Source organism: Mytilus galloprovincialis, chromosome 4 (genome assembly GCF_965363235.1).
Source record: "Mytilus galloprovincialis chromosome 4, xbMytGall1.hap1.1, whole genome shotgun sequence".
NCBI lineage: Eukaryota > Metazoa > Mollusca > Bivalvia > Mytilida > Mytilidae > Mytilus > Mytilus galloprovincialis.
Genome location: NC_134841.1, coordinates 78933527 through 78946974, shown reverse-complemented (window position 1 = coordinate 78946974; position 13448 = coordinate 78933527). Strand labels below are relative to the sequence as shown.

Below are 13448 nucleotides of genomic sequence, written 5' to 3'. Positions count from 1 at the left end.
TCTCTTAATTTCATTCATATCAATATTAAAGCAACATATATTCGTGAAAAAGGCATTACCAAGATCCAATATTAAAACTGTAAACTTTGTCATACTACAGGTTGAATCAGAGGAAGATGATGATAGAAAAGATGAAAAGAAAGAAAAAGAAAAGCAGGAGAGAATTGAAGCTAGTATTCGTAAACGTGAAGAAGAAGTACAAAGATCATTGTCGTCTTCACTGAGAGAAAGAGATAAGGAGAGAGAACAACACAAAAAGGATGAAGCTATTCAAGTCTTCAATGCCCTCCTTGTTGATCTGGTAATATTTATTTGGATGTTTAATGAAAGTTATTTGATGCCCTGTTTGAGATTAACTGTTTCTTAAAACAATAAAATTGAGAATGGAAATGGGGAATGTGTCAAAGAGACAACAACCCGACTAAATTAAAAACAACAGCAGAGGGTCACCAACAGGTCTTCAATGTAGCGAGAAATTCTCGCACCCGGAGGCGTCCTTCAGCTGGCCCCTAAACAAATATATACTAGTCCAGTGATAATGAACGCCATACTAATTTCAAAATTGTACACAAGAAACTAAAATTAAAATAATACAAGACTAACAAAGACCAGAGGCTCCTGACTTGGGACAGGCGCAAAAATGCGGCGGGGTTTAACATGTTTGTGAGATCTCAACCCTCCCCCTATACCTCTAACCAATGTAGAAAAGTAAACGCATAACAATACGCACATTAAAATTCAGTTCAAGAGAAGTCTGAGTCTGATGTCAGAAGATGTAACCAAAGAAAATAAACAAAATGACAATAATACATAAATAACAACAGACTACTAGCAGTTAACTGACATGCCAGCTCCATACTTCAATTAAACTGACTGAAAGATTATGATTTCATCATATGAACATCAGGCACAATCCTTCCCGTTAGGGGTTTAGTATCATACCATCATAACATATATGAGAAGAACATAACCCGTGTCATGCCAACAACTGTTTTTAGAATACATGTGTTTAGTTCCGATGCAAAGACCTTATCAGTGACTCAATATTAACGCCAAAATATGCAATCTTTAATGACTTGACAACAGTATCGTAATTATATCCCTTCTTAATAAGTCTATTCAAAGGTTTTGTAAGTTTCTGAGGTGAATACTGACACCTTTGTGCTTTATAAAGAATATTTCCATAAAAAATTGGAAGTGAAATACCTGAACGTATTAGAAGTCTGCATGTTGAGCTATATTTACGAATGATGTCTTTATACCGATGATAAAATTTAGTAAATGTTTTGACTAGTTTGTGATATCGAAAACCCTGGTGTAATAATTTTTCAGTAATACATAAATTTCTTTCGTTAAAATCTAAAACATTGTTACATACACGAGCGAATCGTACAAGTTGAGATATATAAACACCGTAAGATGGTGACAAGGGAACGTCACCATCTAAAAACGGATAATTAACGATAGGAAATGAAAAATCATCCCTTTTATCATAAATTTTAGTATTCAGCTTTCCATTAGTGATATAGATATATCAAGATCGAGAAAAGGGCAGTGGTCATTGTTAGTATTAGCTTTATTTAAAATAAGTTGAACAGGATAAATTTCATTAATATACATACTGAAGTCGTCATTATTGAGAGCCAAAATATCATCCAAATATCTAAAAGTATTATTAAATTTGTTTATCAGATGTTGTTTCGATGGGTCTTTGCTTATTTTTGTCATAAATTGTAACTCATAGCAATACAAAAACAGGTCCGCAATAAGTGGTGCACAGTTAGTCCCCATTGGAATTCCGATAATCTGACAATATACGGAATCCCCAAAGCGAACAAAAATGTTATCTAGTAAAAATTGAAGGGCATATATAGTATCAAAGCATGTCCAATTAACATAGTTTTTTTGGTTATTGCTACTAAAAAAATGACCTAAAAGAGTTTGAACATATATATTCACATTCTGATTTTTTGAATGCCCATTTAATTAGGTGTGTGAATTTTTTCTTAATGAGAATGTGAGGCAATGTGGTATACAGGGTAGAAAAATCAAAACTTTGAACAGATTCAAAATCACCAATATAAGCATGCAATTTATCAAGTACTTCCAACGATCTTCCTGTTTGTGCAGAATCTTTAAAGTATAAAGGTTCCTTCATGATGACGATGTATTTTAAAATGACAACTATATCAAGCCTATCTGATAACTCTTATTTAAAGAGATAGAAAGTTATGATAGCATTTTATTTAGCCTTGCATTGATAATAAATATAATGTTGAATTTTAGGTCAAAACAGCCGATGCATCTTGGAGAGAAACTCGTAAAATGTTGAGGAAAGATCATCGATGGGACATGGCAGAATTATTAGAGAGAGATGAAAAAGAAAAAATCTTTGAAGAGCACATTGAAAATTTATACAAGAAAAATAAAGAAATGTTCCATAAATTACTTGATGAAACAACGGAGGTATGGATATTCTTAAAAAAAATCTCTTTGAATGTTGACTTTCAAGTTTTCTGTATTCAGAGTTCAGTGCCATCATTTGTAAAATTACCAAATATAAAAAAAAATCTGTAAATTATATTCAAGATAAAGCAGGTGAAGACCTTTATAGTTATTATTTAGTAAACTTATAAATGAATGAAAAAATCGTTTTAAGACTTTGTGGATTGGAGCAGAGGAGGATAGAAGCATATTGAACTTACATAAATATTTAAAACCAAGAATAAATTTTGGTTGTAATATGACTAATATTATTGAAATTTCAGATAAATTTAACAACAAGCTGGAAAGAAGCAAAGAAAATGATCAAAGAGGATCCTAGGTATACCAAGTTCTCAGCAATATGTAGCGACAAGGTTAGTTCTTATTTATGCCCGACTCTGGAGCATTATGTTTGTTGGTCTGTGTGTCCGTCCTTCCATTTGTCTGTGGTCTGCTTCAGGTTTTCGGTAGTACTTGATGAAGTATAAGTCCAATCAACTTGAAGCTCAGTAAACATGTTCCCTATGATATGATCTTCCTTATTTTAGTGCCAAATTAGATTTTACCGCAATTTCACGGTCCACTGATCATAAAAATTGATTGTGTGGGTGGGGCATCCATGTACTATACAGACGGAAACCCGGTTGAAATAGAACAAAAGAATCGAAACTCTTTGTTAGAGAAGGCGATAAATGCTTACTGTAATGTTTACTATAGTGACAAAAAAAATAAAAGTTAATAGAAACAAATAAAATGACAATTTTCTTCTCAATTATGAAGTGTTTTATTTTAAAAACACCATTTGCATAAGTTTTCAATTTATCTAGTACATAGTTAAGCAGAACAATTAGATATCAAGTCAATGACATGGGTATCTTTTAAGTTGATGTAAAAAATGCATAACCTCCCATTTAAAAAAAAAATTTACTACGGAGGGAAAACATATCAATCTATTAGTTCAGTAATTTTCATGTCTGCCCTTCCATTATGTAATTTATCGGTTTCCAAGAGCAAAATTGGCAGCGTGTCATCCCTACAATGGCTTCCATTTCTACAATTGTGAAAATGAACTGGCGTAATGGGGAGATAGTTTTGACGAAGTAGAATCCTGACTGTAATGACACATTCTTGTTTGAGTATCAAATAATATGTTAAATTGAAGGAATCTTCCTCAATCTTTTCATATAACTATCATTAATTGAAAATCATTTTATTAATTACCATTTGGGATTCCTAATGCAGCCATAATACCTTACTGCTGCCCAATAATGCATAATGTGATTTATTAATATTTAAGGGGAACCAATTTTTTGTGGATATAGAATGATGAACCATGAGTTAACACATTCATAAAATGCACATTTTGTATAGGCTTGCATATACACTTTGGCAAATGACAAAATCCTGTATTCACAAAATTACGAACTTTTCCTCAATGCATGAAAATGTATGCACTAAAATAACTGAATCCATATTACAGCTATTGAACATACAATGTACAAAGGGAAGGCACCTACATGTTTAACCACCTTTAAAGGTAAATTGAAACTTCACTTACAACACATTTCCACTATGCAAAATCATAGATGTCGAGATTTTTAAGTGCCTTTCCTAGCCAAAATTTTTACATTCTGAAAATTTCTGAACTTAATATTTTATTGATTTTCTTTTGTTATACAGAAACGAGAAAAAGAATTTGACGATTACTTGAGAGAAAAGTATGTTCAGGCTAAAGCAGATTTTAGAGAGTTGCTGAAAGAGACCAAACTGATAACTTACAAGTAAGAAATCGACAGTATATAAATTACTTTGTATATTTATGACATGCTGAGCATACAGTTAAACCCATGTGACACTTCTATCAATTATTCTGAAAAGCTATGGTATTGGAGACATCTTTTTTTGTCTTGCCTAGAGGTATTGAACTGACTTTTGTATGAAGCTGAAAACAGACAATTTACACACCAATTTTCATTTGGATTTTAGTTGACCTACTTTTGAAATTCCAAAATTTTATGTGTTGATAAACACTCGTTTTCTTACATCTGTATATATGTGTATGAAAGAAGGTTGCATTTTGTTTTCCTATCTTTGCGATATTCTTTTAGTGTAAGTCTAAGTTCAGGTTTACTTTGATGAAATTTTTTACACATGTTCATTATGATTTAAAATATTTTAAATTAATGCCTAATTAGTTTTTTGTCGAGCCTGCAACTTTTGTTGCAGAAAGCTCGACATAGGGATAGTGATCCAGCGACGGCGGCGGCTACGGCGGCGGCGTTAGCTCACTTCTTAAAAGCTTTATATTTTAGAAGGTGGAAGACCTGGATGCTTCATACTTTGTATATAGATGCTTCATGTTACGAAGTTTCCGTCAGTCACATGTCCAATGTCCTTGACCTCATTTTCATGGTTCAGTGACCACTTGGAAAAAAAGTTCAAATTTTTTGTAATGTTGAATTCTCTCTTATTATAAGTAATAGGATAACTATATTTGATATGTGTGTACCTTGCAAGGTCCTCATGTCTGTCAGACAGTTTTCACTTGACCTCGACCTCATTTCATGGATCAGTGAACAAGGTTAAGTTTTGGTGGTCAAGTCCATATCTCAGATACTATAAGCAATAGGGCTAGTATATTCGGTGTATGGAAGGACTGTAAGGTGTACATGTCCAACTGACCTTGACCTCATTTTCATGGTTCAGTGGTTATAGTTACATTTTTGTGTTTTGGTCTGTTTTTCTCATACTATATACAATAGGTCTACTATATTTGTTGTATGGAATGATTGTTAAGTGTACATGTCTAGCGGGCAGATGTCGTGACCTTGACCTCATTTTCATGGTTCAGTGGTCAAAGTTAAGTTTTTGAATTTTGGTCTTTTTATCTAATACTATATGCCATAGGTCAACTATATGTGGTGTATGGAAATATTTTATGATCTTTATGTCAGTCGCCCAGGTTTTATTTGACCTTGACCTCATTTTCACGGTTCATTGCACAGTGTCAAGTTTTTGTGTTTTGGGCTATTTTTCTTAAACTATAACTAATGGGTCAACTATATATGTTGTATAGAAGCATTGTTAGCTGTACATGTCTGCCTGGCATGGTTCATCTGACCTTGACCTCATTTTCAAGGTTCATTGGTCTTTGTTTAGTTATCTTGGTTAATGTTAAGTTTATGTGACAGTTGTAATAAAGCTTAGCTTTATACTTAGGACTATCAACATAATATCAATGATTAGTATAGAAGGCGAGACATTTCAGCGTGTGCACTCTTGTTTTTTATTGGATCTTGTTGATCACTGAACCCTGGAAATATGATGGGGCATGGTGTCCAATTTGCTGCTTACTTCTTTTAACTAACTTGGAAATAAAATAAAGGCAAAAGTAAAAAAGTAAAATAACAAAAATACCCAACTCCATTAAAAAGCAAAAGGAAAGTTGCTAACTGAAAGTCAAAATCAAAAGCTTTACACATCAAATGAAGGGGAAACAACTGTAATATTCCTGAATTGGGAAAGGCATTTCCTTATGCAGAAAATGGTGGATTAAACCTGAATTTTAAGCTGGCTAAACCTCTCACTTGTATCACAGTCGCAAGTGGTTCAAAATCATGGCAGTTTCAGGTTTTGCAGAAAGTAAGATTGAGAATGGAAATAGGGAATGTGTCAAAGAGACAACAACCGACCAAGGAGAAGATAACAGCCGAAGACTACCAATGGGTCTCCAATGCAGCGAGAAAATCCCGCACCCATGTCGCTTTTTTGTTTGTAATGGTATATAAATGTTGTAAAGGGATTTGATTCAGGGCAAAATAAACTATTTATTATTTTTTTTTTAATTTTATTTTTAGATCAAAGATACTAATAGAGGAATCAGACTCTCATCTCAAAGATATAGAAAGTATATTACAGGTAATTTGTCTGGTTCAAACTTAATTAGAAATAAGATGTGGTATGAGTGCCAATGAGACAACTCCATCTTGGTCACAATTTGTAAAAGTAAACCATTAAAGGTCAAAGGCCATAGCCTTCAACACTGAGTCTTGGCTCACAACGAACAGAGACTGCACACAAGGTAAGGTATGCATATAGGTACAGTAAAGCTGCATATAGAGGAATATTTCATAAATTAATTGTAATGATTTATATTTGATTCTCTTACTGTAAGAGCAAACTTACAAAATAAAACTTCACAAAAAGTATAGAATTGCATTGACAAATATATTGAAATGTATGCTGAAATATGTGACTACAGGAAAAATCATTGTTAATACTGTAATAATATAACCTCCAACTAAACATTTATCAGAAAAAAACCTTAGTTTACTACATTGTAAACAGAGATGCAAACAGTTTTTTTTTCCTGTCAGACATTGGGGCCTACAGGGTACGAAGTTTTGCCAGACCCATCACATTTCTGCCAGACCTATATTTTCACTCAAAATAATCTATGTAAAAACTTTGTAATATGTCTATAAATAACAATGAAATGTAACTGTTTCCTGTTAAGGGGTTTCCCAAATTTTCCCGCTAAAAAGCACATGGCTTTCAACAATTGTAAACAAAGCATTCAATTTGTGATCATGGATTACAGCTTTAATTAATTGAATTTGGATATAGATATTCAACTTAAGGTACAGTCAGGCAATGTTTTTACTTTTTTCTGGATTAAAACTAATTTGAAAGAAAAGTTTAAAAAATAAAATATATTGTGAATATTCAGTGACCCATAGATTTTTTGAACTATGCTACGGAGGTTAAAGTTACGTCATTTTTCAAACCAATGGTGTGTATTCTCTGTTACAACTAAATAACTGCGTTTGATATAAATATTTCAATAAATTAACGATGTCAAACATACGATTTCAAAACTGAAATTTATACTGCAAAAGGTTTTATTTTTATTTTTTAAGGAAGGATATTTGGAAGGTGTCAGGCTATAATAGTTATCATTAAAACAGTTTGAACTCCCGATTTCTATTATGTAATCGAAGCCTTGAATGTTGTTCTATCTAAACATGCAACGTGGTTGTAAATTCACAATTTTATAAACAAAATACTCTGCCAGGACCGACGGGGAATTAAGTTTTGGCTGACCCAAGCAGACTAAAATATTGACGGCCATCAGGTCCTCCACAGCAACGAGTTTTGCCGGACCTGCATAAATTCTGCCCCTTAGGTCTGACAGGTCCGACGATTAGTTGCATCTCTGTGTAAATGTTATTGATCTGCAATTTCAGAATGATAAAAGATACCTTGTGCTGGACTGTGTTGCTGAAGAGAGAGCCAAAATATTGGTTCAGTACATGGATGATCTGGCTAAGAAAGGTGCTCCACCTCCCCCTACAGCTTCAGAGCCCTCTCGGAGATCAAAATAGTCATGAAGAAACATTAAGACAATTTACCGTAGCCATTGCAGTCAATATTATTTTATATTAAAAGGAGGAAATACTCTTTATCATAAAAATAAACTGTTTTTATAAAGTCCTGAAGATGATCATTGAATTGATTATTTATTTCTACATTGTGGTCCAATCATTTAATCATTTTAGCAATTCATTGATATTTCATGTTTTATAAAGATGTTGTTTTATCTCACATTTTATCATGTATGACAGTCATTTGTCAGTGGAAATAAAATTGTTATTGTATGTGTTATTATTTTGATTTATAGATCTATTTATAATTTGTTCATTTCCCTCAGTTTCGTCCATTCCTTATCAGGTTAAAGTCTTTAGTTGAGATTTCTACTTTGAAGCTTTGAATTCATCAAATTAAAACTAAGAACACTTGTTCATTATGTTGTTTTTAGAGCACATGCCAAATAAGTGGAATAACCCCTGATTTTGCAGGTCACTGAACATGGAAAATGGGAAAGTGTATACAAGGTTTAAAGTTTAGTTACAGTATGAATTATAAAAAGCAATCTGATGACAAATAAATGAAACACTTCCAGGAGGCAAGACACAGTCTAGTGATAGATTGGTGTCAACACAATATGTCATCCCATTATTTATTCAGCACTATTGCTGCCTCATGGCATTTTGGAATCATGTTCTGGTAATAACACGTAATGCCAGAGATAAAACAAATTGCATTTCAACATACACACCTGGAAAAAAGTATTGCAACACTTCCATTGAAAAAAGTTAAATGGCATGATTGTAGAATGTGTATTATTTGGTTTTTATACCACTGCAAAAATTGAAAAAAATTTTGTCGTTTATTGGTATTATGTGGTTGTCATCAGTGCCGTCTGAAGACGGATGGTTTCCGGATGATAACTTAGTATAAGTAAATAGAAATCAAAAAAAATTTAATATAAGGTTTATGACCACTAAAGGAGGGTTGGAATTGATTTTTTTTTGTTGGTCCCAACAGTTTAGGAACAAGGGGCCCAAAAGGGATCAAAATAAAGATGTTGGTTTGAGACAATAACTGTAAGTGTATGGATCTTTCTGGCATTGTACCACAAGGTTCCATTCCAAAAAAAGAAAGGTTGGGATTGATTTTGGGAATTATGGCCCAAACTGTTAAGGAATTAGGGGCCAAAAACAATACTTGGTATAAATTGCTCATTTCTTGACCAATTTCAATAGGGTTTTATTCTTGATTTCTTGGGGTTCTTATATATGCTGAATCTAACTGTATTCACAGACTTTTTTGGGAATTTGGTCCCTGTTTTTAGATTGGTACAAAGGGTCCAAAATTAAACTTTGTTTGATTTCATCAAAAATTGAAATATTGAGGTTCATTGATATGCTGAATCTAAACATGAATTAAGATTTTTGATTATGGGGCAATATGGGCCCAGTTTTCAAGTTGGTCCAAATAGGGGTCTTTTAAAATATGCTGATTCTAACTATGTATTAAGTTTTTGGAATTTGGTCCCCGTTTTTATATTGGTCCAAAGGGTCCAAAATTTAACTTTGTTTGATTTCAACAAACATTGAATGTATGGGATTCTTTGGTTTGGTAAATTTAACCATATAATTAGATTTTTGATTTTGGGCCCTGTTATCAAATTGGTCCACATTGAGATCAAGAGTCCAAAATTTAAGTTTGTTTGATTTCATCAAAAATTGAATTCTTGGGATTCTTTGATATGCTAAATCAATCCATGGCCATGTATTTAGATTTTGGATATGTGACCATAATAGGTAAATTTAAATATTTTAAGTTTTTATTTAGACCACATTCATTCTGTGTCAGAAACCTTTGCTGTGTCAACTATTTGATCAGAATACAAATTCAGAGCTGTTTCAAGCTTGAATGTTGTGTCCATACTTACCCTAACTATTCAGGGTATGACCTCTGGGGTTGTGTAAACCTGCACCCTGCGGAGCATCTGGTTACCAAATACTTTTTATCCGTTTATGGTTAAAAATTAAATTTGTGTTATTAACTTACATTTCATGCCAAATTAAGACCAGAGAGATGCATCATTAGAGCTATACTGACAAAGAGAAGCTTTGTCTTGTTTGTTATACCGAAATTTTATAAAAGTAGTTTTTACAGCAAACCAAACATCTGATACAGAAAATATGTGTTAAACTAGGCATTTCAAACAGTTCTGAATGAGTTCAATGCATAAAAACAGTTGTATTTTTTGCAAAACTAATGATTTGGAAAAACGAATCCTGCAAAATTAGCATTTTTTGTGAAAAGAGCGAAAAACTATTTCTGTACAACTGTTATGTCCTATCAAAAGCAAGTTAATACTATGAATTGAATTTTAAAATATAAATAAATTAAAGGTATTTGGTACAAAACAAATTATCCACTTTCAGCAATCATGTCATTTTACAGTTTTCAATGGAAATGTTGCAATATTTTTTTCCAGGTGTATAGTTTGCCTTTTATTCAATTTTACTGTGTGTGTTGCCTGTCTTTGATCATATATCAATTCATATAGGAACATCAAGATAACTTCTGACATCTTGCCTTGCTGTCATAAAACCTGTGAGCACAAGTTTTGTACTCGGACTTGAGTTACAACCAATCAAAGTTGTGGATTTTGTGCTTCAAGCACTTGTTTTATACTCCGAGTACTGAGTAAAGTTTTATGACCGAGAGCCATTTAAATTGATTCAGTATGTTCAGAGGAGAGCATTTTTTTTTTTTTAAATATAATTACATAAAATTGAGAATGGAAATGGGGAATATGTTAAAAAGACAACAACCTGATCAAAGAACAGACAACAGCCGAAGGCAACCAATGGGTCTTCAATGCAGTGAAAAAATCCTGCACCAGGAGGTGGTCCTCACCTGGCCCCTACATAAAAATGGTGCATACTACCAAATCTATTGCAGTACATTACAAAAAAATATTAAGAAAAATATGTAACTCCAAGGAAAAATGGAAAGACCTTTATCAAATTGCAAAATCAAAAGCTCTTATACATCAAACATATGGAAAATAACTGTCATATTCCTGACTTGGTACAGGCATTTATTTTCTTATGTAGTAACTGGTGAATTAAACTGGTCTCATACTCCACAATAGAAAAGTTAATCTATAGTCCTTTTATTTATGTTCATTTCCAATCTTCTCCTCAACATATTGTGTCAGTATCAAAAGAATAAGATACCTTTTTTAAATAATTTTTATTGATTATTTTGATAGACATATCACTGATAATTATAATGCCCAATTATGAAAATTCAGTATGTGAAAAATCAACATCTAAACTGCAAGTGCAGTCATTTTACTACATTTATGTATACCAGACATATGTTCAACAGTAAGAATACATATTTTTTTCATTTCTGAAGGAACACTGTTTTTATTTTCATTTATGATTGTATAAATTAACTACACAACGTACATTGAATGTCATTCTATCTCAAATTAAATCATCAAAACACAATGTCTGCATCTCTGCAACCACTACCACAAATTTAAACACATATTGGATGGACAGACAGACTAGAAACCATAATCCAATTATGTATAATAAAATTAGTAAAAGTCTTTTTATATTGAATTTGTGATTATGCAAAACATCTCTCTCAATACTTCAACAATTTCTGAACTTACATTTCGTTATTGATATGTAACTTGATTATTGTATCAAGTATTTCTAGACATATGTTTAGTTGAAATAATTTGATGACTAATAAAGTTATGGACTTATGTTTTAGATGATTTTATTACTGGTAAATGACTGCAACTAGCAGTTCTAGACATGGTTCTTGCCACTTGATTACTATATGAAGATTTTGTCTTCAGAAGTGATAGTCAGTCCATAAAAGAAGCTGTTTTGGGTACTTAAAAATTGATCACTTTTTAATGCTTTAAAACAGATATTGACATTTGATTTTGCCCAACCATACAGAGGTCTCTTTTGGTCATACACATGATAAGAAATCTATCGTATACAAATATACTGTTTATTCAATGACTATTTTGTATAAATAAGAGAGTGAGGGATATACATAAATTGTAGAGCTTTATCAATTGTTTTAACAATGTTGATCCCAGAGACCAATGAGCAGGTACTTCGTGCTATATGATGAAATGCTAAAATCAATTAAAGCAATAAGAATTACTAATACAATTTCTTATTAATGCCATAACAATCGTGACATTTTTTCACAAAAAGAAAAATATCTTGTAAACTTCTAAAATTACATCAACATATATCAGTATGCAAAAACATAGAAAAACAACAACAATAAAACATTCTTAGTTTCCTCAATTACATTCCAATAGTTGAATATTGGGATATAGGCCTATATGCATCATATTAATTCTACCAGATGTAAAGAATATTCTGAGTCTATAGTGTAAAACAGTTATTTAATTTCTGAATAATACAAAAGTATACTTTGCATACATTATTCAGTTTTTGTGAATTCTACCTCCTTTACAAAATTACAAAATGTCTGGTGATTCTAAGGAATTAATTTAATAGCACTTTTTTTGTTTGCATAAATTTCAATCTTGAAAACATGAATTTTTTCAATGAAATATGAAATACATGTACTTCCTATATTGTAATTCAAGAAAAGAAATTATGAAATCATTTAATTAATCAATTTGGAAAATAAAATATATTACAGAATTGTTTATGATTTTAACAGAAAAATAAAAGGAAGCTAAAATTACATCAAGAGCCATTTTCATACTCAACTAGAGTTGAATCAAAAAATATGTTTCATTCAGTCTTTTAATTTTATCACAATTATTCTTCCTATCAAAAGAATTATCATAATTTAGATCTAGCTTTCTGTAGGTCTATATAAGGCCTTGGTAATGGATAAAGTCCCATGTCTCTTTTGAACTCGGCTACACTGGTAACAACCATAGGCTGAAAAAGACAATCATTGAAATTCTCATAATAATAAAGTATGTAAAGTACAGTCTATAAAGGACACAATTTACTTCTTTTCCAAATAGGTCCTTTGGTTTTAATTTTATCATAATATATAACAAAAGGTCACTATGTGTTTCTTAAAATAGATCCAATCTAATGTTATCCAAACAAATCTCATCATTACAGTATATTGCAGGCTCTGAAGTTAGCATGTTTTTGAGAAGATATCAAGAAAGGATGAATTTGTGCATTTATTGGATTTTAAGTCTAATTGAAATTTTCTTAAACAAAGTTATTTTCAGAGGTAACATAATTACCAGAGGTAGTTCTGGAGAGGGCAGCAGATTGTTTCCATCCTCAGTAGTTTCCGTTGTTTGTTTTTCTCCATTCGTTTCTGTTAATTCCTTCTCTCCATTTACAGAGGAAACAACATGAATAGAAAACTTCTTCCTATATGGAGCACCAACAGCTATTCTATCCTAAAATATACAATGTGCAAGTTTAATATATCATAAAAAAATATTTCCGTAGAGTAATTTCAATATAACACCCAATCCTGTACTGTACAGCACTAAAATATGTTTGAGGATTTTTTAGGGGGAAAAAAATAAAACAGGAGATTCAGTAATTCTTTCTGTT

The 13448-nt window shown here is 31.9% G+C and overlaps 1 protein-coding gene and 1 pseudogene across 2 annotated transcripts in view; one reads left to right on the top strand and one right to left on the bottom strand.

Annotated features, from left to right (window-relative positions):
• Positions 1-8141, top strand: part of LOC143073048 (transcription elongation regulator 1-like) — a 28844-nt gene extending 20703 nt beyond the window's left edge. For both annotated transcript variants that reach the window (XM_076248285.1, XM_076248284.1), the window contains exons 16-21: positions 101-301; positions 2287-2466; positions 2769-2858; positions 4165-4265; positions 6342-6402; positions 7731-8141. In XM_076248285.1, the coding sequence (XP_076104400.1) occupies positions 101-301; positions 2287-2466; positions 2769-2858; positions 4165-4265; positions 6342-6402; positions 7731-7868 (771 nt within the window). In that variant the 3' untranslated portion in view covers positions 7869-8141. The remainder of the gene's footprint in view (positions 1-100; positions 302-2286; positions 2467-2768; positions 2859-4164; positions 4266-6341; positions 6403-7730) is intronic.
• Positions 8142-11869: 3728 nt separating this feature from the next.
• Positions 11870-13448, bottom strand: part of LOC143073047 (insulin-degrading enzyme-like) — a 97263-nt pseudogene continuing 95684 nt past the window's right edge.